The 24,788-nt window shown below is 36.9% G+C and overlaps 5 protein-coding genes across 13 annotated transcripts in view; 2 read left to right on the top strand and 3 right to left on the bottom strand.

Annotated features, from left to right (window-relative positions):
* LOC125801377 (zinc finger protein 239-like) overlaps positions 1-24,788 on the bottom strand; it is a 503,775-nt gene that overhangs the window by 268,521 nt on the left and 210,466 nt on the right. The window lies entirely within an intron of this gene.
* The window catches only part of LOC125801286 (zinc finger protein 239-like), a 297,606-nt gene that overhangs the window by 205,660 nt on the left and 67,158 nt on the right, over positions 1-24,788 (bottom strand). Inside the window, exon 1 of one of the 2 annotated variants that reach the window (XM_049477753.1) lies at positions 17,040-17,129. The exons of the other annotated variant lie outside the window; for it this stretch is intronic. The gene's annotated coding sequence lies outside the window, so the exon portion shown is untranslated. Of the gene's footprint in view, positions 1-17,039; positions 17,130-24,788 lie in introns of those variants that run through there. 2 annotated transcript variants of the gene reach the window in all.
* The window catches only part of LOC125801152 (uncharacterized), a 261,943-nt gene that overhangs the window by 216,160 nt on the left and 20,995 nt on the right, over positions 1-24,788 (top strand). The window contains exon 5 of one of the 2 annotated variants that reach the window (XR_007438632.1): positions 1,577-1,654. The exons of the other annotated variant lie outside the window; for it this stretch is intronic. The gene's annotated coding sequence lies outside the window, so the exon portion shown is untranslated. Of the gene's footprint in view, positions 1-1,576; positions 1,655-24,788 lie in introns of those variants that run through there. 2 annotated transcript variants of the gene reach the window in all.
* LOC111189801 (uncharacterized) overlaps positions 1-24,788 on the top strand; it is a 253,995-nt gene that overhangs the window by 223,960 nt on the left and 5,247 nt on the right. The window lies entirely within an intron of this gene.
* The window catches only part of LOC125801193 (zinc finger protein 585A-like), an 84,482-nt gene continuing 67,169 nt past the window's right edge, over positions 7,476-24,788 (bottom strand). For 2 of the 3 annotated variants that reach the window (XM_049477518.1, XM_049477519.1), the window contains exon 2: positions 7,476-10,412. In XM_049477518.1, the coding sequence (XP_049333475.1) occupies positions 8,935-10,293 (1,359 nt within the window). In that variant the 5' untranslated portion in view covers positions 10,294-10,412 and the 3' untranslated portion in view covers positions 7,476-8,934. Of the gene's footprint in view, positions 10,413-17,039; positions 17,130-24,788 lie in introns of those variants that run through there. The other variant, XM_049477517.1, reaches the window with a different exon arrangement.

Here is a 24,788-nt window from a genome sequence, read left to right as displayed (position 1 = left end):
CTGTGAGAGTAGAGTGGCGTGCTGGAGATAGAGAGTTAAGGCACTATATTTTTAAGATTTCTCATGTTTAATTTCTTCTCAAATTTGTTTTCAGAACCAAGAAACTGCAACAAGTTTTTTTCAAGTTCTTGCCACCATCTACAGGGATGAGAGAGAATATTCAAGGAAGATCTATGATGTTGGCAACACTGAGCATCTTATTGAAACAGCATCGGCAGAACAACTTGGATATGTTGTTGTGAGAATTCTAAAATTCAACCCACAATTTCAGGAATTTATTGACGTAGATAGGACTGTAGACATCAGGAACTTAGATAGATTCCAGCTGTTCTTATCATGCAAAGAGACTGAATCATCTCAACCTATGGCCACTTCAGTGTCCCAAGCTCAGGTATTTACATTTATATTGTATTACTGCATTTGTTTTTTTGTTTTTTTTTAGAAAGTACATTTAGTAGATGCTGATTTTCTTTGTGCAGCATACTCAAGTTTCACAAGAGCATGAAAAACTGAGGTCCATTTTGGAAAAGAAAGCACCAGAGACACTTGATGAACTCAAAACCAAAGGCACTGTGACAGAAAAAGCAAGAATAAAGCTTGTTAAAGTGTGCGGATCTGACCTGGTGGAAAAGCATGGATTGTGAGTAAAACAAACCACCTTTTTAACATATTCAAGAAAAGTAAAAAAAAATAAAATAAAATACAGCAAATTATAGTGGCTTGTATAACACTGCTAAAGAACAGCAGAGTATATGCTTTATATTTAAGTTTTGAGTTGGTTTTGTTGTTCTTCTATTAATTAGTTAATCAACAAGTACTGAAAAAGTGGCTCTAGCAAAGAACATCATCGCTGTCTTCCCTGAGACTCCAGGTGGATGGAAACGGGGAAGGATTTGTAAGTACATGCTTTGGTTCTCAGTTGTAGATTGTACAAAAACATATTGATTGTTTTTAAAATTGGGCATGATTCTTGCTCATGCATGTTATGTTATTTATGTTGTGGTTAGCTTATGTAAGGATAAGCATCTGCTCAAATTTAAATAATAATAAAACTGCTCTTCAGATATTTTTTTTCATGTCAATTAGTGTATTTGTGTACATAAATTAAATCTGAAAACTAGAGATTGAAACAAAAAAAAATTAAATCCTTAAGACTAACAAACGCAACAGTAACCCTAGCATCTTTTGTAAATGCCATTTTTTTTATTTCTTAATTTTGTACTGCAGTTAAATGCCAAAAGTAAAAAGTGAAGTGGCATCTAATTATTTGTATTTATGTGATTTGTTTGGTACATTTCTCTTAGCTTTAGTACAACATTTGAAAATACATAGTTTTTTCCAGAGATGTATGTTATTCTTATTTATTAACAACATTATCTTACCAGTAGCTGCTCTTACTGTTTTTTCTGTTATGCTTTTGACTTTTTTTTTATGCCAGGAGCACTTTTACGATCCAGATTCTCATTCTGGATTTTTGGAAATGAGACTGCGCAACATTCGTCGAAAGCTAGAAGATGGTCAGCGGCGTTATAGGTCACACAAACGACGCTGTGAAGATGGTCCTAATCCGGACAAGGAGGAGGAAGATGGTAGTGGGACAAGTGAGTGGATCAACTTGATGAAAAGGCTCAGGCCTTCTACAGACAACATTTCATCGATCAAAGCAGCAATGCAGAAAACCTTCACCTGGCGCAGATCATGGATAGCCAAACATTCCCCCTCCCTGTCTGAAATCTTTGAGGAATACCCACGCTTCTTGGATATGCCAACTCTGGTAGGTAAATTACATTTTGCTTTTTCATTAGGGCTCACTGTCAGTTTTATGCTATGTGTAATGTAAATAACTTGATAATATTGATAAGGGTTATTATATAACACCGTTTAGCTGAAAAACATGCGCACTCATGGAGGTGATATGAATTTCTCAGTCAGTTAATTTATGATAAAAGTGAAAAAAGGTCTGTGGCCTGTTTGGAACTCAGTTTGGCAATTTGTGTGTTATAGCTGGTATTATGTACCTAAATTAAAGTGTCTCATTTTTTTGTTTCTTAAAAGCTTGATACAGAGTTTGGTAAAATGTTTGAGGGAAAAGGAGATTTGTTCTTAAGAAGATGGGAGGCTACCATCATTACCAAGTTGAAGGCAATTGCCATCATGGAGACAGGTGATCTTGCATCTCTTAAGGACATGGAAAACCAGAATGAAGGTATATATTTTCAAATATAACTCTCATTAGATTTCACATATAATGCTACAGCCTCTGTGTAATCTTATTTTATTTGTGTCTGTGTCTCATTTTCAGATGAGAAGTGTTACACTATGCTTGTAGTCCTTACACATCTTCTGCCACCAGTTGCAATGAGTCGCTGTTGAGTGAAGTTTGCATTAACATTCCTTGTTGATTTTGTTCCAGTAAGTCCATCTATCGATTTGTCTGTCTATCTAGAATCATTTTATTATAAGATACATTTTGCCTTTTTTAGTAAACAAATAAATCATAAAGGACATTGAAGGTGGCTGATTTAGTTTAATCAAGTGTGAAAGTATGTAATTGTGTACATGCTTATTAACTGGAGTAACATAAAATTTAGAAACTGTTAAATCGGTCGTTTGTATTTTTAGTAAGTGTTTGCAGTAACAACTGATTAAACTCAAATTTTGGTTTCTTTTGTTTGGTTACATTTTAGGCTGGAAGCAGCATTGCTTCTCTTTGTGATGTCTGTCCTTCACAGACCCACCAGCCCCAGCTAATCTGTGTTGGAAATCTGAGGGCTGCCGCAAAGCAACATGTCATCGTTGGAAAGAGTGACCGAATCACTGTTCCCCTTGAAGAAGGACTGACATCTGCTGTGGACAAGCTATTTAAGCTCTACTGGGTGTGTAACCTGGCCTATCCATGTCAGCTAAGCTCCATGTTCTGCTTCTTTGAACACATCTATGACATGCCTCTCTCAACTAGCCGGAAAGCTAAGGTACTGAAGCTCATTTCGAAGGTTAAAGCATCACAATTCACAGCATAATGTACACTTGTCCAGAATGTCGACAGTCACAATTCACAGAAGTAAAGAAGCTAATTTGGCATCTTCGTGAAATACATGCATTGTCAAAGGGACTGAACTTCATTCTTATTTGCAGCCAGGATGGTTGTCCAAGGACTTACCACAACATCAAATCATTTACTAAGCATCTTTACAGAGATCACCAGTTAACATGTACCACCGTGCACTATTTGTTACTTCACATACTGTACTTGGCCTAACATATAGAACAGGTAGTGTGCTGCCACTTAAAACCAAACACTGTGGAGAATGTTTGTTTGGTGAGATAATTCACATCATACCACGGGCTGATGCTGAGTCCTTTTTGATGTTTATCTGGATTCGTTAAATTGAGTACTTTGATGAGCATTTTTATGCATATGTCAAGCGAACCAATGACTATGAAATGATCAGCTTAGATGATGCTTCAGATGTTAGGCCTCTTGATGTACTAGCCATTTACAACACAGACAAGCTGTACTTGAATCCAAGATCCAAATTGTTTAGCCTCACGTTTTGTAGTTCTGTTTTTATAAAAAGGGAATTTTATTTCTGTATTGATGTTCAATGTTAAATTCATCAGGTTTTCTAAAAATACGTGAGAACAGTGAACAATTGTGACTAATTTTATATGAGCTATGTTTTATACACCCCTTTACTGTTTGGACTTTTGTTTTTAGGTGTTCATTATCACAAAAGACAATGAATTAGTCACAAGCATGCATGTTTTTACATTTAAAATATCTAAAAAACATTGAGTTAATTTATTTCTTATTCCAAATGAAACTGATTTTGAACTGTAACAAACATGACTGTTTTTACATTTAAAATGTTACAAACACGTGAATGTTAATTCATTGCTAATTCCAAAAGAAAATTGAACCATATATAGGCATGATAATAAAAATGGAATTGAATTAATTCGTTTCATGCTTTTTTTTAACATATTTGATACATTATCTTGATTGTGCATAATCAACACAAGTTGTGTAAAAAATTACACATTTGTGAGTTCATTAGCCTGACACATTTAGTGTGTAAAATTGGATTACACACTGGATGTGTCAGAATCAACACAACATGTGTCGTCTCTGAGCACACTCGCACAATGTGTTAAAATTCGACACAGTCTGAGTCATTTTTGACACATTTCTTTTTAGAGTGTACGTAAAAGACTTCCTAAAATCAAACTTGGGTAAAGGGAGGAACTAGAAGAGTTTGTGATACAGGGAGGAAAAAAGGAGGAAAAAAAAGAAGCGAGCCAGAGCTCAGGGTAAAAACTGGCATACATTTATTTTTATGCAAACTAAGATCCAAAACTGAGTGACTGTAGACAGGTGTTTCAGTTCCATTGTCCAACCCCGGTATGTCCCAAATGTGTCTATAAACTGGGTATAGGATATATATGATATCTCAATAAATTTTATAAAACATATTTTCTTTTTGTTTGTTTTTTTTGTTTTCAGCTCAGAAAGTCATTTTGTTACATTTGTAATAATACTTTTCATTAATTTAAGTAATGTCTTTTTGTCCACAGATCTTTCAGACACATCCCATGTAAAAATGTCCCCAGAGCTCGTCAAGCTAGTCATACGGTTAGCTTATTAGAATAGGCAGCAGTGACTTCATTTACCTCACAATAGAAAAAAGGGCAATTCTGTTTATATTCTTTTTCCTAAAGTTCATATTAATACTTGTAAAGGGTTAATCATTTAGTGGGTGTTAACATATGAACAGCTCAGGCATGAGGGATTGTGGTAGCTGCCTACCGTTTCATACACAGCCAGTCTATCTCTGCTCTCTCCTACTGGTATGCAGATTAGCTAAGTGTCAAACGGTCAGGTTGTTACCGTCATTTAATGGTCCATATTATGTCAATTTACATTTGAGATTTGTAGGTATAAACATACACATATTCACACACATATTTTTTCACAGTTTATTTTTTCACCTGCATATCCGATTAGCCTAAATTTTACCCTGTATATTTAATTCCCAGCGCCAGAGAGCTTTATTTTTGTGATAAATATTTAAAAACACTGCATTGACACTAATGTGGTGACGTGTTTGTGTGTGTTGTGTTGGTACATGTAGATCAGGTGCAGCAGTGCTGCTGGGGTTTTTAAACACAGGGTTCAAACACCTTTTACAAGGTAAAATTCAAGCACTTTTCAAGCACTTTCAAGGCCCATTTTCAAGTTTTTTTCAGCATATTTCAGTAAAGTGGAAAATTAATGATAACGGTGATATCTCAAAACTGCGATTCAGCGATAATCAATATATTGCAAAACTATTCTCCACACTTCACAGCGACTGAGCTACTGAGAAAAAAACACTTCTATGTAAGTAAATAGCAGGAGTTATGGATTTATTGGTGTCAGTTTCACACAAGTGAAATACCAATGTTCTCAAAATACTGAGTATCTCAACATAATGTGTATCCAATAAATTTCGTTCCACTTCACGATTGAAAGATTATTGATCTACTGTTCGAATTATGATGTATCTGGCATGATACGTCATAAAGAAGAAAAGGAGATCCAGTCCAAAATTGTAGTTCCGTCAGATTTTATTCAAAGAATCTTCTGAGCAAAACAGTTTTTTTGGATACATCAAAAATTTGAGTAAAAAGATTATTGAAAAATGAATTGAAATAAAAAGGTGAAAATAAGAGGAAAACCCCAAAGGTGAGAAAAGTTGGGGTTTCCAGAGTTCTCGGCTGTGTGACCAGGACCTGTGGCTCTGTAGTCCCTCTCGGGAGAAGCTCTCCCGCCCAACTCTACTCTTCTTCCTAGACAGAGTCTAATAAAAACAGGCATTCGCCTGGCCTCAGTCTAATGGTGTGTGAGGAGGCTCCTCACACCCCCCGGATCCTGATACTGATAAGCAGTTATTCATCCTGTACGTCAGCCGAGAACTCGGTCACCCCAACCTTATCAGACTATAGATTACATGTACAGAAACTCATGGTTCCGCTGGAAAAAATCAATCATGCTAAGTTGCAAGAAAAACGGCCTTGCTTTGAGCACAAGGACACAATATACATACATTCTCAGTCACAATGTGAATCATCATGAATCGTGCTAAATGCTTGAATAACATACTGATTAAGTGAAATGCTGATTTAGTTACACACAGATTAACCCTTTAATCAATGAACAATGAACATAGTAAGGCAAAACTCCTCCGTATTCTTACACACTTGAAGCCCAAAATGTGGCAAAAGTTTGAAAAGTTCAAGGGGGGGCCGAATACTTTTGCAAGGCACTGTATATAGTGGTTGCTTGAATGTATGTTTGGCTGTGTACAAAAGCTTTTGGCTAAATGCTTAAGTTGAAAGAATAGATAAGATTGCAGATCTTGCAATATAAAAGCCTTTTATTGAATCACATAGATATGAATTTGAGTAAATACATAAGGTGATGTAAAACAACGATAATAGCTGGTACTGGATAAAACAATCAATAAAGTAAATGAATTAGATATTTTTAGTACCTTTAGAGAAATAAAAAAAACCCTTTAGCAAAACGATACCAAATAAGGAAAAGATAACAGAGTATATAACTTTAGCAACACAACACAACCAAATATCCCTGTAGATTAACTTGCAGATTTTTAATCAGACTGACTGAACCATAGACCAATGAGAAAACCAGTAGAGCAGGGGTGTCAAACTCATTTTGGCCGAGGGCCACATTGGCATATTGGCTGTCCACTGAGGGCCAGATGTAACTTATAAATGTAATAAAATGTAACCAAATGTAATATAAAATGAATGTAATTACTCCTTAATGTTAAATAACTCTCAATATACTATTTATTCAATCAAATATTACAGTTGCATGGAAAAAATGTTTGCTTGTTGCTCTATTAACATAAATCCTTTTAATTTGTCATGTTATGAAATCCAAAAACTCCATCAATCAAGAACCAAACTATTCAAGTGAATAGAAATGACATAAAATACAAGTTACATTAACTTTGATCAAAACATTTGATACTGAAATAAGGCTTGATAAATATAAAATTAAAAATTGTGAGCTGTTAAGAACATGTGACAGATTTAGCATTTCCTCAGATTTAGCAGTTCCTCATACAACCACTAGTCGGAGCAGCAGCAGCACAAGCCCGCAGTCTTTACTGAGTCAGAGCTACAGCCCAGCCACGGGCTACAGGGCTCAGCTGAGGCAGTCTGGAGCGTTTTTAAAATTTTTAAGTTCTTCCGTGTATGAAATAAAATAACCTCACAAACCGGATAATACAGCTCTCTACAGTTCATCTTTCAGCCCAAGCAGCTAACAGCAGCAGTTCAGAGCAGCCGTCACGGAGTCACTGCTGGGATTACATTATAAACAGGTCAGTTAGCGCGCTGCTAACCTCAGGATGTTTATAACTACGGAGTTTAGAACACACAACGGCTGCAAGGTTAGACTGTTGAAGGCTACTGAAGACTATTAAAGGCTATTGGAGGTTATTGAAAGGGTTATTGGGGGCAGAAATCAGTACAGGCTGGTTAGATTAGTGATTCACGTGCTCCTCCTTTGCTGTGGTGAAACTGCGACTAGCGCTGACACAGTGATGTTTATTAACGTCATTAAAACAGATTTTGTCAGCTATTGTCGTATAAATATTTACACAGAACTTCTCTCCTAACAAGCGTTTATTTTGGTCAGTAACACTCTTCGTAACACAAAAGGCATACCGGTCTTTCGCCTTGAAGCACAGCCGTCCGTCTGCATCAGCTTCTCTTTTTCTGGACATTATGGGATAAACGTTTGTATGTCTCAATTCCACCCGCGAAGTTACGCCTTCCCTCCGGCAGGGTTTCCACATCAATGACTACACTGCCGTGTAGTGGCAGTAAGCCGTAACTTCGCGGGTAATACAATCGACAAGCATTGTGGGAAATGTAGTTTTTGGTCAAAGAACGCTTCTGACCTATTTATTATAGACACTAAGATCTTACAATCTCTCGCTTGGATGTGGCCACATTTGGCCCGCGGGCCTTGTGTTTGACACATGTGCAGTAGAGGGAATCAAGGATCCTGCAGTCTTACTGCTGCACAGCCTGCTGAGTGTTGCTTTCAGTATGGAAACTACAGCTAGAGCGTTTTTTTTTTTTTTTTAAACTCTGAAAAGGATTTTGTTGGCCTTTTGTTGCAAGCTAAGAATATTCTCTACTCCTAAGAATACTCTACTCCTTTAAACTACAACATCTAAATTTTAAAAGACTAAGTAATGCTAATCTAACATCTGGAGCAAACACTGGCAGTGCCCTCGCTCCAACTACAAACTACAAACGTGGAGTGGAGGAAAAAATAAAGAAAGTTTTTATATGTAAACAATTGAGAATGTGTTAAGGCTGTAAATGACATAAGTTGACCAAATGATCATTTCCTACTTATGGCAAAGCATATTCAATTTTTAAACCTAAAAATGTCCCAGAATGATAAAATCCTCACTTTTGTTTATTATTAGTTCTAAAGCTAATGCTGAGATTTAATATACGATTTTACTCTGAGCTAGCATCATCGCTTTACTATTTATTCAGCATATCACTGAAAAAATTGTAAAAATGTATGTTCCTAGTTTATGCTGTTAGTGGTACCATTTATGATTCTGTGTGTAAAAACTTCTTAAAACACAACACTAAGTGTTGAAGAGCTCTGCAGGCATTAACTAATGTAGGTATACAAACATACATAAAAACACAGCATGAAATTCAGTAAACATCGTCTCTGGATAAGATTCATTTTTCTGAACCTGTAAAAAGCCATTTTTAAATGAAGTTCTTGTAACAGAGTGAAGATTTTGTGCATGATGAGGTGTTTTTGGCTGTCTGAAAGATTTAAGGTTTGCATTTTTTATGGCAGAGGAACAGATTTGGGATACTTTTCTATCTTTTGTGAATGCACTGATGTAATATAAGTTCACTCTGTAAAGTAAAACTCTTCCCACAGTCTGAGCAGTGATACGGTTTTTCTCCTGTGTGAATGCGCTGGTGTATTTTGAGATTACTCTGTTTAGTAAAACTCTTCCCACAGTCGAAACAGTAATACGGTTTCTCTCCTGTGTGAATGCGCTGATGCAGTTTGAGATTACTCTGTTTAGTAAAACTCTTCCCACAGTCTGAGCAGTGATACGGTTTCTCTCCTGTGTGAATGCGCTGGTGCAGTTTGAGATCACTCTGTTTAGTAAAACTCTTTCCACAGTCGAAACAGTAATACGGTTTCTCTCCTGTGTGAATGCGCTGGTGTATTTTGAGACTACTCTGTTCAGTAAAACTCTTCCCACAATCGGAGCAGTGATACGGTTTCTCTCCTGTGTGAATTCGCTGGTGTATTTTGAGATTACTCTGTTGAGTAAAACTCTTCCCACAGTCGAAACAGTAATACGGTTTCTCTCCTGTGTGAATGCGCTGATGCAGTTTGAGATTACTCTGTTTAGTAAAACTCTTTCCACAGTCTGAGCAGTGATACGGTTTCTCTCCTGTGTGAATTCGCTGGTGTATTTTGAGAGTACTCTGTTTAGTAAAACTCTTCCCACAGTCTGAGCAGTGATACGGTTTCTCTCCTGTGTGAATGCGCTGGTGTATTTTGAGACTACTCTGTTGAGTAAAACTCTTCCCACAGTCTGAGCAGTGATACGGTTTCTCTCCTGTGTGAATGCGCTGGTGCAGTTTGAGATTACTCTGTTGAGTAAAACTCTTCCCACAGTCTGAGCAGTGATACGGTTTCTCTCCTGTGTGAATGCGCTGGTGCAGTTTGAGACTACTCTGTGTAGTAAAACACTTATCACAGTCTGAGCAGTAATACGGTTTCTCTCCTGTGTGAATGCGCTGGTGATTTTTGAGATGACCCTGTTGATTAAAACTCTTCCCACAGTCTGAGCAGTGATACGGTTTCTCTCCTGTGTGAATGCGCTGGTGTTTTTTGAGACTACTCTGTTCAGTAAAACTCTTCCCACAATCGGAGCAGTGATACGTTTTTTCTCCTGTGTGAATGCGCTGGTGATTTTTGAGATGACTCTGTTGAGTAAAACTCTTCCCACAGTCTGAGCAGTGATACGGTTTCTCTCCTGTGTGAATGCGCTGGTGATTTTTGAGATGACTCTGTTTAGTAAAACTCTTCCCACAGTCTGAGCAGTGATGTGGTTTCTCTCCTGTGTGAATGCGCTGGTGTTTTTTGAGATCACTCTGTTTAGTAAAACTCTTGACAGAGTGCTGATGTTCCTCCATGTTGGGACTTGGCTCCATCTGTCTGTGAAATGTAGCAAACAATTTCTGCGTTTTCAGGAGATTCTTCTGGATGGCTTGTGCTTCACCTCTTTCAGCAGTTTAACACTGTTCTTTATTAAATATCCTGGTTGTTTATTCTGGAAAAACAAAGAAAAAAAATTTTGTGTATTAAAATAAAAGCAGGTCAATTAACCAAAAAGAATTACCTACATTAGTTACACTATATGGAGAAAACTACAGGGACACCTTCATACTACAATAAAGGCTTCAGTACTTTTATCCCATTATAAATTCACAGACATTTTAATATGTAGTTGTATCTTCACTGTCAGCAGGCTGCAGCTGCAAAATGTATGTAGCAGAAACACTGCTGCTGTCCTGAGCACTGAATACAGTGTTATACTACTACTTTAGTAGTATCACACTTTACACTATAATCCATACTACTAAAACTTGAAGCTCGGCTGCGCTCCGGTCCACACCTAGAACCTCCCGCTATGAAGCCGAGCGGAGCGCAGTGCAGCCGAACCGAGTTCCTCGATTAGGCTCGGCCCTGATGCAGAATTTTAGATTTTAGATGCAGAATGAGCACACCTGATGCTTCCACAAGTGATTAAACAGGAGAGATAGTTGAGGGAGGCAGGTCTAATTCAGTGGTTCGGCTTTCAAAGGTCTGATAAACTTCAGCTTGCTCCCAATTGTGCCGGAAAGTGGAGTTGACTAGCAACGGTAATGCATCTAATCTGTTCCACCACCTCAAGCAGTTTCACTACACACAATATCTTCCTTATTCTGGCTGAAGCACTTATGTAGTTTATGTTGTATCTAAGTTATTTATAGTTGATATAGGTTTGTTTATTTGACGGTGATATCGTGTTCCTTTTATATAAATGAAGGCTTTCTGCATTCTTTATCCTGGATGAGGCACTTTTGTTTTGACCTGTTAAATATGTTTACAAAAGGATAAGAAGCTCTGCCTCTGTTGTAATGTAAAGTTATTTATATTGGTAAAATGTAAATAGGTTATTGGTTTGTGTTTGACAGAGATGTCATGTTTTTGTTTTGCTACATGTAAATAAAGGTGAGCATTAATTCATTCTGACCATTTTTTAATTTCTAAAGTATTATACAGTTTTTTATGAGAGGAGGCTTTAAAGACAGTAATAGGTACAGATTTCCATTGCAGGGATTCCTAACAGTTTTTCTGAGGCCTTCCAAATATTTATATCGATATCGAAATTATATTGTATCGACCGAAATTAAGGAATGTATCGTGATATAAATTTTGGCAATATCGTCCAGCACTAGCTGTAAATATGTTATACTGCTCTAACAAAGTGTATCTCATTTTATCTTATAAATATCTTTGTAATTTTCTGACTTGCAGTATATCTCTACCCCTCACCTTTTATAATCAATATTTAGTTTTTCAATACAATAATTTCAGTGACCGGAAGCAGAAAAAGCCTGTATTAAATGTATATGCTTGATGAAGAGTCTTGACCTACCCCTTCCTGTTTTTATGTTCTAGAAATTAGATAATATTACTTTTTTTATTCAGGTGTAGGACCATTTATGGGATAATTTATCTGCATACAATCACAGCTCCAGAAATGACATTAATCTGTTTTAATAAGGCAGTATGCCATAAATATCGTAAGAAATAATGTTGCCAATATTTTTGAATATCATTAACTATATTACCCTGAAATATGGAGCCATATCACCCACCCCTAATTATCACATTCAGGGTAGTACTTAAAAATTCACACTGTTTTCATTTCCTATTATATCTTCTAGAGACATTTTATAAATGTATATGTCCAGTATAAATTATTTTACTTTAATCCTGCATATATGGAGTGCATTATTACCCAGCAAAAAGCTACACATCGGCCCTTCGTGGGCTAAGTGCGGGCACTGTGGGCAGGGGCTAGCCCATTAAAATTCCAAACAGGCCCAACATGGGTTTTCTGTGGGCAGCCTGTTCATTGGCTGGCCCACTCAAGTCCTATAAAAGGCCGCTGTGGGCTAGCCTAAACTGGTCCAGTGCATTAATGCCCCTGTAGGCCCTGTGTGGGAATTATTTGGACAGCCAACACTTTGATGCGCCCACACAAATCCCAGGCAGGCCCACTGTGGGTCAGCCCACATTCAGCCTGCACCATTTCACACCCTAAAGGGCCAGTGTGGGATATAGTTTGTGTCATAACAAGTTCATATGAAGGGTATCTGAATATTTTTTATTGTTTTTGTCTGTGAGAGCTAGGTAGATTAGCTAGCTTAGTGGATAGGAGCAACACTGTGTGAAATGTAGTATCAGCTCTGAAAGATTTTCTAAACCAAAAGTGGAGAAAAATCAAGGTACCACAGCAGAGTTGTGCAGAGACCTTTGGAGGGGCACACTCACACACACACACACATAGTAACATCTCATATTTTTCAAGACATATACTTTATAGCTATACATTTTTATTTATAAAAATATTTTTATTTAATATTTTGGATAGCTACGAATTTGCTCCATGGTGCTGATTCATAATCTCACCTTTATTATTGGTAGTGCTGATAATAAATAAATAAAAATATTAAATTATAAATGTTTTTGTGCTTGACTATACACTTTGTGTAAGCCAGCAATGTTATAAAAGTTACATATTTTTTTTATTTTTGCATGTGATATTTAATTGTGAGGATCATGTAACCAACGAATCCACGCCCCTCCCCTCCCCCCTCCCTGCACGTGCCTTTACCACAGAGCAACGATCAAGCTTAAAGGCAAAGTCAGTTAGTGACTTTGGTCTGTCAAAGTGACTGAAAGGTAAGTTATAATTTCTGTTCTACTATACGCTTTTCTATTTTTTGCTAAGATACGCTAATGTGGTGCTAACAGTTACCACTCTCAGGTTATTGTAGCATTATAAGGGTAGCTATGTCGAAGTTAGCATTGTGCTAAAAAAAGTTAGCATTGTGCTAAGTTAGAATGAGAATTTACCTCACATTTAAATAACAAGAGGGGCTCCCAAGTTGGCAGTTTATCTCGGCTCTTGGAGAAAGACTGCTGTTAAGTAAGTTAACTTTATATCCAAGTATGTCAACAATAACCAGCTAAGGGAACAATGGCTTGCTAAGGGAAATATTAAGGGAAATGGAAAATGGAAAGATATCCACTAAAGCTAAGGGAAAGATAGCCACTTAAGCTAAGGGAAAGATAGCCAGTTAAGCTAAGGGAAAGATAGCCAGTTAAGCTAAGGGAAAGATAGCCAGTTAAGCTAAGGGAAAGATAGCCAGTTAAGCTAAGGGAAAGCTAGCCAGCTAAGCTAACGGAAATATAGCCAGCTAAGCTAAGGGAAAGATATCCAACTAAGCTAACGGAAATATAGCCAGTTAAGCTAATGGAAAGCTAGCCAGTTAAGCTAAGGGAAAGATAGCCAGTTAAGCTAAGGGAAAGATAGCCAGTTAAGCTAAGGGAAAGCTAGCCAGTTAAGCTAAGGGAAAGATAGCCAGTTAAGCTAAGGGAAAGATAGCCAGTTAAGCTAAGGGAAAGATAGCCAGTTAAGCTAAGGAAAAGATAGCCAGTTAAGCTATATCATATATTATATTATATTATATTATATTATATCATATTATATCATATATTATATTATATTATAATGCCAACTTTCTCTGTGTAGTCTAACTGGGCATACTGGAATTGACCAATCAAACCCAAATAAAATCCAGATTCCTGCAGATGATGCTCACGGTCTAAGCAAAGCTGCAAAGTCACCAAGTCCGTGGATTCTGTAATCAGGCTGTTACTGTGGAATACACACTTATATACACTTCCCACCAGCCCGGGAATTACAGCACAATACAATATATTTCCATGCTATTGGGAAAATCCCTGGTACTGTAGGTCCGGTGCAGGGGACGCCTGCAGTGTCTTTACTCACACCTACACGTATTGTAAAGGGTATCGGTGAATGTGCAGGTAATATTTAATATTATTCTTTATTTAGGTGCTTCTAATCAACATTGTGGCCGTTCATCTGGGCAAACTCTGGGGTGTGTCAGCTCGCAAATATATAAATACCAGTCAAAAGTTGACATGTCTCATTTAATGTTTTTTTTTTTTTTACATTGTCGATTAATATTAAAACTATGAAAACAATTAATTGACGCATATGGAATTATCTAGTTAACAAAGAGGTGCATGGCCTTCAAAATCCCCTGACCTAAACCCAACTGAGATGTTGATTTAGGATGAGCTGGAGCTTTACAGTGTGTGTGTGTGTGTGTGTATATATATATATATATATATATATATATATATATATATATATATATATATATATATATACACACACACACCGGAACATACGTATATGTATTATTATATTATTTTTATATTATTAATAATTATAATAATAATAAATTAATATTATTATCAATATTACTATTAATAATATTAGTACAATATCTATTAATATAATATATATATATTAACAATAATAGTTTTAAAAAAGTAAAAAAAGTTTAATGTTTATTAAACATTTATATATAAACATATGACTTTATATTATTTAGTCATATGTATCTGTAGGAGTATTTTATTAATGCCAAAGTACATCCTTTTGTAATTTAAATTTCAAAATATGTATAATATTGATGATTACAACACTTTTTTTTACATTTTTAGGGTGTAATACTGAATAAATACTGCATAATAATCGATATGTGTGGATCGATTGAGTGCGCTGTTTCGGGGGAGGATTCAACAAAGACGTTCTTTAACCTCCTTTGTTAATTTTCACGTTGCGAAGCTCTTTGGGAAACACTCGCAGAACTGGCTCGTTCTTTACTCACGTCATTCGTTAGTTCGTTCGTTATTCGCTAAGGTTGTTCATTTTCGGGAAACCCACCCCAGAGGCTTTGTTCCAGTAGCAATAATAGTATCAGTTTATTATTCATCTACTACATCAGTCTAGTGCATTTAAGTATTTATTCAAGAATATGATTTGCTGTTTTTATTGATGTTTATATATATATATATATATATATATATATATATATATATATATATATATATATATATATATATTAATTTAAGTTGTATAATTCTTTGTTATTTTGTATTATGTTTGATATTTATATCATACTGTTTATTATAAATACTGTTTTTGCAAATGGAGATATTTATGCAGTACATGTTTATCTACATGCTAAAATATAAATTTGGGATTTATTATTAAGTAATTTACTTCAATAATGTTGTGTGTTGTTTATATTTCATACATGATACTTTGTAATAAATTAATTAATTTACTATACACTTTAAATTGTGTTATTTATATAATTGTTTTACAGCCAGTTGCAAAAAATGTCAAAGTGCCAATAGCACAGCTTTAAATTTTCTTCCTTGAAAAGTGTTCTCTGTTCAATATTGCACAGTTCTAAAAATTTGGGGCCACAATTGGTTTTCCACTGAGGGCATGAGTCAGTGTGTGTGTGTGTGTGTGTGTTAGAGCACTGCAAATCTCTGTTGGCCCAATGGGCCAATGCTTTGGTGTTGATTTTGCATAGAGGAGTAAATCTTCGCTGGCCAAATGTGGGCTGCCTGAAAAGGGCCCACGCCGTGGGGCCGACGCTATACTGGTGAGCAAATCTCCATTGGCCCAATGTAGGCTGCCTGAAATGGGCCGACGCCATGGTGCTGGTGCCGTCCCGATGAGCAAATCTCCGTTGGCCCTAAGTGGGCTGCCCATATGGGGGCGATACTGCACCGACGTGCAAATCCCCAATGGTCCAATTTGGGCTGCCCATATGGGGCCGATGGCGTGGGGCCGATGTGTGGGCTGCCCATACGGGGCCGATGTGTTGGCCCACATTGGGCCCTCATTGGCCCAGTGTGGGCATGTTTGCTGGGGTGCCTAGCCTAGCCAAATCTAACCTAGCCTAGCCTAGCCTATCTGGCTACGTGCCTGTGTAATTACGTCATCACGCACAGACATAGCTCAGCTACGGAGACTGTGTTCAACTCTGGGGCGAGCTTACACCAGTAAAAAATGCCTGTCCGTGTAAATAATACATATCGATATACCACAAAAATGATGTCCCCATTATTGAAACATTTCTTATCGCGATAAATACAGATATCAAATTATTGTCCAGGCCTAGAATAGAACAAGTCTTTCTTCATTCCACAGCTTTAATATCAAACCCAGTCACTTCCATCTGATCTATATAAATGCAGCACATCAGGATTTCCTCATTTCTAATACTAATGTAAACCCAGACAGCGTGTGGTAAAATCCGAGACAGATCCTCACAATGGATCTGGTCCAAAGATCACTTTCACTACAGACTAATCCGATCCAGATTTTGAGCAAATCGTCACTTTTATGTTAAAAAATATGGACCATATTTTTTAACATAAATATGCAACCACCTAGCAACAGCATAATATCACTACAGCAACCACCTAATACTGTTACTGAGCCAGAAGGAAACATATTATTAAAATTAAGTAATAGATATTAAAGGCAGATATTTACTTTAAATACAGATTAGAAACACATTCTACCATAAGAATAACTGGCTGGTTTGTTAAGCGTTTCTCTGTGTTTAAATACAGCACAGGGTTCTGACTCTGGTCCAGTAGAAACTCTGTTCTCAATATTTTAAAACTGTAAAATATGCAGATCACAGCTCCAGGATTAGAGCTGAAACCATTACAATACAAAACTACTTTACATATTAAACCCATCACTTAATTTACTCACTTTAGGACAGGAGGTCCTCCTCCACTGCTGGAGTTCTGAAGATCCATCATTTACTCTTCTTCATTCACACACAGCTGAACACTGCCGACACCGACCCCTGAGAACAGATCAGCCGTTACAATAAAACCTTTATTCTTACAATAATGACATTATCATCAGAACTGCATTAAACAAAACCTGATAAACTAACAAAACAAACAGAGAACGATACATAACAGTGTGATTTACCCTCATTACACATTATTCTACAGATTACAGAGACATTTACTGTTATTATAATGATTATAATTTAATTATTATTAGTAATATTACTGCATTACACAACATTATAAATATACACACTGTTCTATTATAATTAATATTATTACTATTATGTTACTGAATCAGAATAGAGAGATTATTTAAGTATAATATAAAACAGCAGGATTAAAAACACTAACACACCACGTGATCTTGAGCTCCGTTGCTCCCCCTGCTGGTTGAACAGCGCTACTGCATATAAACACGCCTTTATAGCAGTTCCGTGTTTTTATCTCCCCAACAGATCAAAGCCCACATTAAGCAGTAATGCGCTTTAAACAGCATAAACTACACTGTGATCAATAAATATCAATCTATATCTGCGCATTTCTCTTCAGTTTACAGCATTATTGATCTGTTAAAGCTGATTGTTCTCCAGCCGGTCTGATCTAGACCAGGTCCAGGGCTGATCCAGGCCCGGTTCAGATCTCCATGCTGATCCTGGTTCTTCCAGTGGAATCGGACACTGAGCTGAGCTTAAAGAACCGGTTCTGGATCTGAGGAACCTTTAGAACCGGTTCTGACTTTAAGCTACACGGTTCTGTTCTACATTCTCTTCAGTTCTGAACTTACCGAGTGAATCCGGGCTTCTGTCCTCTTCTAATGGCGGAGACTGAACTTACTTTCACTCTCTCCTTCGCTGCGTCACATCTCTCTCCCTCTAAGCCCCGCCCCCCTGCTCTCTCACAGCGAATAGACGCTGGGTGGGCGGAGCTACTGTTCGTTTTTGGCTATTGTCAGCCAATCATATCACAGGGCCGAATGGAATGTTTGACTTTATACACATTTTATAAAGTTTTCATTAGTTTTTCATGATGATTCTGTTTTCCATAACTGCATTAAACAGCTTGAGCTCACTGTCATTATTTATTGAAGGGCTAAGTTGCAAAAGAGAACAATATTTCATGTCAGTGAGAGGGCACAGCGTAGAAACTCCTCCCCCTTCAGCTATCAGCGCAGACTGGTTAACAGTAACTGCATGAATAATATATAAAATTAGGTTATATAAAAATATACAATATTTATAAAAGTATAAAACAGGAATCAAAACACATTTCACATTATATTATTTTCTAATATTCAGCAATACTGTTCAGGTTCAATACATATTAATTGGCACAAATATATAAATATATAAAAATAAAACTATTTTCTCAAAATGCAGAAAAAACATATTACCCAGTGGCTATATCACAAAAAAAAGTTCATAATAGCTCATCAAATTTAATACAACCGACCATGCGGTTAGAGCTTCAGCCTTTTTACATAACATTTACCACACAAAGAGGTGACATTTTAAGTGAAACACTGCCCCCTACTGTCCAAAACTTATAATACACAGAATATAACATACCTGATTGCAAAAGAGAACAATATTTCATGTCAGTGAGAGGGCAGAGCGTTAGCTAGCTAGCTGAGACTAGCAAAGTGACTAGCTTTAACCCCCCCTCGATATAAAGATTTCTGGTTAAATTGTAATCTCTCTCTCTTTCTCTCTCTTTCTTTTCCTCCTTTTCATGCTGTCCTCCATTATGTTCTCCTGCTTCTTATTGTTTTAATCAATCTTCCAAGGACATAAAATCCAAGGCAACCCTCCGGCCACCTCCCAGCTTACGTGGAGGATGCTGAAATTCTCTGTCGGGTTTGTCAGTGGGGGAGTGGCGGCGCTTTCCCCGGTGACTAGAAGATACTACTGTATCTGAAGAAAATTACATTTATATTTACTTTGTATCTGGAGAAAACTGATTAACAGTTACTAATGATCTGTATGAAATGGATATAAGCTTACTAAATGTACAAATTATTTGGATTTTTTAAATCTAAAAAGCAGCTGAGAAACAGCTGGGCCTTCCCACATCCCAGAATTCATCAGGGATCCAGGAGGTGGTGTAAAAGGAGAAGACCTGCCACGCCACCTATGGACCTTGCTGAACCGTCTGTGCACTGGGGTCGGCCGCTTCAAGTCTTCCTTTAAAGAAGTGGGGTTTGATGGATAGCGCAGCATGTGAGTGTGGTGAACCTGAATAGACTGCTGAACATATATTTATGGGCAGCCCACTATTTAGCCCACACTCAGTATCTGACCTAGTTGACTTGGACCCAGAGACAAGGGTGTGGCTGCATGACACTGAGTTGGCCATCTGATGGTGCACAAAAGAAGAAGCAGCTCATCTCACGAGAGAATGAAGATTCGTTTGTCATTATGTCTGACGAGAGCCTGAACAGAACCACTGAAGTCCCCACGTTCGGTCCCGTTTTTTTGGCTCGCAGTTTATGGGCCATTCGACAGTAGATGACTTGTTGAAATGTTTCAACGTAGGCCATATGCTATTTAACTTATAACAATTAATCAAAATTAGACACATTGTTGATACCTGATATATTTAAAATACTTTTATTGGTCTCTTATCTTTGGCATGGACCCATTGTTCCTAGCCTAAAATAAGAATATTTATTGCCAAGCTATTTTTTATACAAGAAATATATTAAAACAGCAACACATCTAAAATAACATGAGAATAAGGAAAAAGATGACATAACTTATCATAACTTTGCATAACTTGTTACGCATGTTACGCATTTTTATATTCTTTTTTTATTTTTCTTATTGGCAGGAGTGTACAAAAGAACATGGTCTCCTTGTCGATGGATGGACCGAGTGTAAATTGGAAGTTTGTTGAGCTCATACAACAAAAAGAATATGGTGAGCAATTTGCTGTGGCTCAATTTGAAATTGTAGGAAGCTGTGTCCTCCATACGCTCTGAGAACTCTTTCAGGAGTGGTTTCCTGATGTGGCAGATTGAGAAAGTGCTCAAAGCCCTACACTCTTTCTTCAACTGTTCACCAGCAAGAAGAGATAACTTCAGTTCCCTTTACCTTTCTGTGGCCACCGGAGGCTTAAACAAATTGCCGGCCATTGAAAGAGCAGTTGAAGTTTGACCCTCTAATGTAAAGTATGTGGAACTGATCAAAACAAAGAAGCTTCCCAACCCAGGATCATCATCATATGACACGATTACTGTGCCCCGAATGGATAACACAACAAAGCCTCAAGGAGCACATGGGGAGGTAAACAAAACAGGAGAACTGAGGACAACAAACACAGGAGAACACATTACTATTGATTAAACACAAGGATCTTTTATTCTCTTAAAGGATAGCTAGAGCCCAGGTCATAGGTCATAGCCTATATTTTGCTACTAAATGTTTTATATAGATAAAAAAATAATAAGAAAGCTAATAAGTACTGAAACTCCAACAAACTGATAAAGTCACACACACTAAGGAGACGAGCAAAACAGAAAAGAGAGAGCAGTTATTAATACTAACTAGTGTCGTGGAAATCGACAAAGACAGTCAACGAGCCGGGATGCCAAAAAGGAGAAAGTTTTTATTTTGAAGTTGCAAAAGGAAAAATACAAGCAAGCAAGCGATAGCAGATGAGGAAGTCAGAGAGCCCCAAGTCTCTCTTGACTCGCACTTTTGTACATGCCTCGTGCCTACAGGAGGAAGGATGCTGAACAGATGTTCTCTTGAAAAGAGGAACCGAAAATGCACGAATAAGCAAAAGTCAAGAATAATTCATAAATCAGAAAGCTCTATTTACTATGACAAAAAACAGTTTCCAGGCAAACTTAATTGCCATTCCTTAGGAGAGAATAATTCATAAATCAGAAAACACCATTTGCTATGACCCGCTAGTCTCCAGGCAGAAGCTGCTTTTATAATCTTTGCCCTTAAGTCTGAATGAATGGCCTTATCAGAGAATATAAGTTCACATAACACTCAATGATAAAATACTGATTGAATGATTAACAGGATGAATATTGAATGATTAACAGGAATAATCAGTATAATTGATTATGAATACATGAAGTAAATCAGGAATACATGGAATAAATGTTGATTTTCCCTCACATTTCCCCCCTTTTAATCAAATTTTCATTTTGATTAAACAATAAGAAAAAAAAAAATAATAATAATAATAATTTTCAACACATAAATGCTGATTACAATGATATCTGTGATGGTCAAATGCACAATGTCCTGCTGTTGTCCTGCTCCCAGAGCAACAAGGAAAAAATACATGAAAATCATCGTCTATAGTGGTTTGGCTTCCTTTTTCTCGTAGACTACCTCAGCCCCACGTACGAAGAGCTTTATTCTGGCTCTTGATGTCTGCAATATCAGTGAATGAAAAGTATGAGTTGGTGTGTGATAAGACTATGTGTATTCTTTTAATGAGATGTGTTTAAGACTCTCTGTATGTAGTGTACTTTGACGCAAACGAAACGTTGCTCAATCAGTTACTTCCTCACTTCCTCTCCTCGTCACACACTGCTGTGTGCTGTCTGCTGCTGTGGGCAATTTCAGCTGCCCCTCCTTCCTGCTGCGGCCTGCTGAGGGTCAGACTTTTTTGCTGCTGCTCTCTCGTCTCCTCCCGCTTGCTCTGTGAGCGATCTCTGTTGTTGTACAGCTGTAGAACCCTCGCCTATCAGTTGATCTGCATACGTTGTTCTCTCAGTCACCTGGAAAAGCTCAATCCAGCCATGCTCGTTCCCCTTTCGTGCGTAATGGCGGAGGAGCCCTGACTTTGTGTCTGTACTGCTCCACCTTTGCACCACGTTCTCCTTCTCCCCCTGTGTAAACAGATCTGAAACGAGACTTTTGTATTCGTTATAATCATGTTTAAGGTTCACTATTCATTTTGGAAGTTTTTTAAGGCGTCCTCCGTGTCTCCTTCCTGCAAGTTAAAATACATGGTTAAAATACATTTATCACACTTAACTTGAGCTCTAATTTCCCCTTGGAAGTTAATTATTTCATATTTAAATTTTGTCTGTGCACAGATTTTCAGCCCAATTTTGTTTTCTTACCTTCTTCGGTTGTCCTTATTTTCAGTTATACTCAATCATGATCTTTACTGTCAAAAGTGCTTTAAATCCCTAACATTTAGTCATTTTTCAATTTTAAATTGCAACATTTAATTATCAACACCATTAATTACTGGCTTTTACCTTACTTTTGTTCACATCCCTTTCCCTTTCAGTGTAACTGCTTCCCCATGGCTATAACTAATCTCTTATAGCCAAATTAGCTTTTACAAACACTTCCAATTTTCACCACCTAGTTTACCACTAGACACACACTATGTCTCATGCACACACACAAACACACACACAATTTCACCCATACAAGTACACATAAACAAACTCAAACACTTCTACTTCCACTCTCACAAACACTACCAAAGTTAAAGATCACACACCTCAATTCTGCAGCATCATTGTACAGACCATATTTTACTGCTTCACAGCCCAAAGCTGCTGCTTTAAACGCACCTGCTGTTAAACCTACCACTGAATGCTTCCTGCATATCTTCTTATATTGTATTGATAATACTACATAGATAATAAATAAGGAACAAACATATGGAAATATATCTGAATCATGTTTATTATCATTGCTCCATGCAAACTTTTAATGATCAGCTGCTCTATTCTCCCATTCATCTCCACACTGATTGATATAATATCAGGGCCCAAAGTTTTAAACTCTGCACAAACTACACATAATGTGGCTTTTGTCTCAGGAATGGTTCCATGTTGATGTACTGGGCTTTCTTGGGTTACTTTTGCTTGGACTTTTGCATCACCGCTTGTGGCTATATTATTTTACCTGCCACTTTAATTTTCTGCGGTGTGCTATTTATTAAGAAATTATGATTCTGACTTTATTCAGTTCCCAAGATTTTTATAAAGCCTTGATTTCTAGTTTTAGTTGATTTTATTTAGTGCTTTAAGAATTGGGATAAGTGGAACGTGATTATTTTTCTCTGTATCAATCGTTCCATTACAGACAATAATATTATCAATATTAATAAACACAGATGTTATGCTTTGCTTTGTCCACGTTATTATAGCAAATAAATCCGAACAATGCTTTACATTTACTTTTCAATATTTTCAATATGTATTTATGCATATACAATGCCAAGCAGATTGCTTTTCACAATTATCAACAATACATCTATTTCCTTAAACAATTTATCAAATCCCACTTACTGTTTCCCTTGCTCCAAAAGTGGCTCACATGTTGAATAGTGAAAGTTCAATTTTGTGATTTCTAAGTTTCTTATTTCTTCTTTTTAAATTAAGATTGGGTGTGTCTTAAAGTTAAGACTGTTACAATATTGCTGAGAGTAATTGCTCATCTGCATAGAGGTTGTTTTAAAACCAAACTTTAAAAGATAAAACAAGCTAAAAGTTTAAAAAAAAAAATGCTCTATATCTATAAAATAATTATTGGTCAAAACATTTTAGTAATAGTGGTGAGGGATGAAAAAGGTAATAGGTTTAAAAAAAATAATAATAATAATAAGTATAAAATAATTATTATAAAAAGTATAAAATAATTATCGGGCAAATAATGGTGGTAATAATGATCATCTATTTAAATCTCCCCCTTTTTCTGAAACAGAATTTCTGTTTCAGAGAACTTAACACAAAATTGCTTCACCCTCTTTACTGTCCACTGGGCCGGTCTACCCTGCCCAGGCCTCCACTGAACACACACCCCATCACGTCATTCATCCACTCACTCCCCCCTGGGCTGCGCTTCCCTTCCACGATGTTTTCTCCGTGTTCTGTTGAAATGCATGTGGTGGTCAGATCGAGACTGTGCCTGTCTTAGGTTGTCCCTGTGTAATATGTTGGGATCTTACCCGTCTTTGGCTAACCAGCCTAGCCCACTGAACCACACACAGCGTAGCAGCACTGTTTCATCAACATTCAGTGCTGTAGTGTTTCTGCAGGGAGCACAAACCCAGGTATGTCACACTGTCACAAACTCACACTCTGGTGTTCGCCGTGAAAGCCTGTGCAAGGCACCGAGTACCCATGGTTTATTATTTGTTATTATTGTATACAGATTGTCCTTATTACCATCAGTATCACCCCTTCTCTTCCACTGAATTTAGCTTAAATTATTTGCTTTGATAACACTGCTCTGGAATAGACCCAAAAGAGTGCATGTCAATGAATAATTATTCAGATTTGGCATCTGTATCTCACAGATGTACCACAAGGTTAAAGTTTGGTCCAGTTTTATTTAATATATACATATAAATTATATTACTGGCTCTGCTTCTTCAGATTGCAAACTTTACCATTATGCAGATGAAACAATTTTATATTGCTTAGCTGATTTTGTTCATGCTACAGCCAGAAAATTATGCATTTGTTTTATAGGTGGCATTGTATAAGCATGAAAACTAAATCTATGCCGTTTTCCAGATCTCTTTCTAGTCTAATTTAATACTGTAAAGCAAAACAGAGAGCTGCATTTTCAAACACATTTTATTTCCCCTTATTTAAAATGAGAAAGACCTTCATTTTCAAATAAATAAGGTCTTTTCTCATTGGTTTCTGAAATCAACTATCCCTCTT

Source organism: Astyanax mexicanus, chromosome 4 (genome assembly GCF_023375975.1).
Source record: "Astyanax mexicanus isolate ESR-SI-001 chromosome 4, AstMex3_surface, whole genome shotgun sequence".
NCBI classification, from domain to species: Eukaryota; Metazoa; Chordata; class Actinopteri; order Characiformes; family Acestrorhamphidae; genus Astyanax; species Astyanax mexicanus.
The sequence above is the reverse complement of the archived record's forward strand: the minus strand, read 5'-3'. Positions and strand labels throughout refer to the sequence as shown.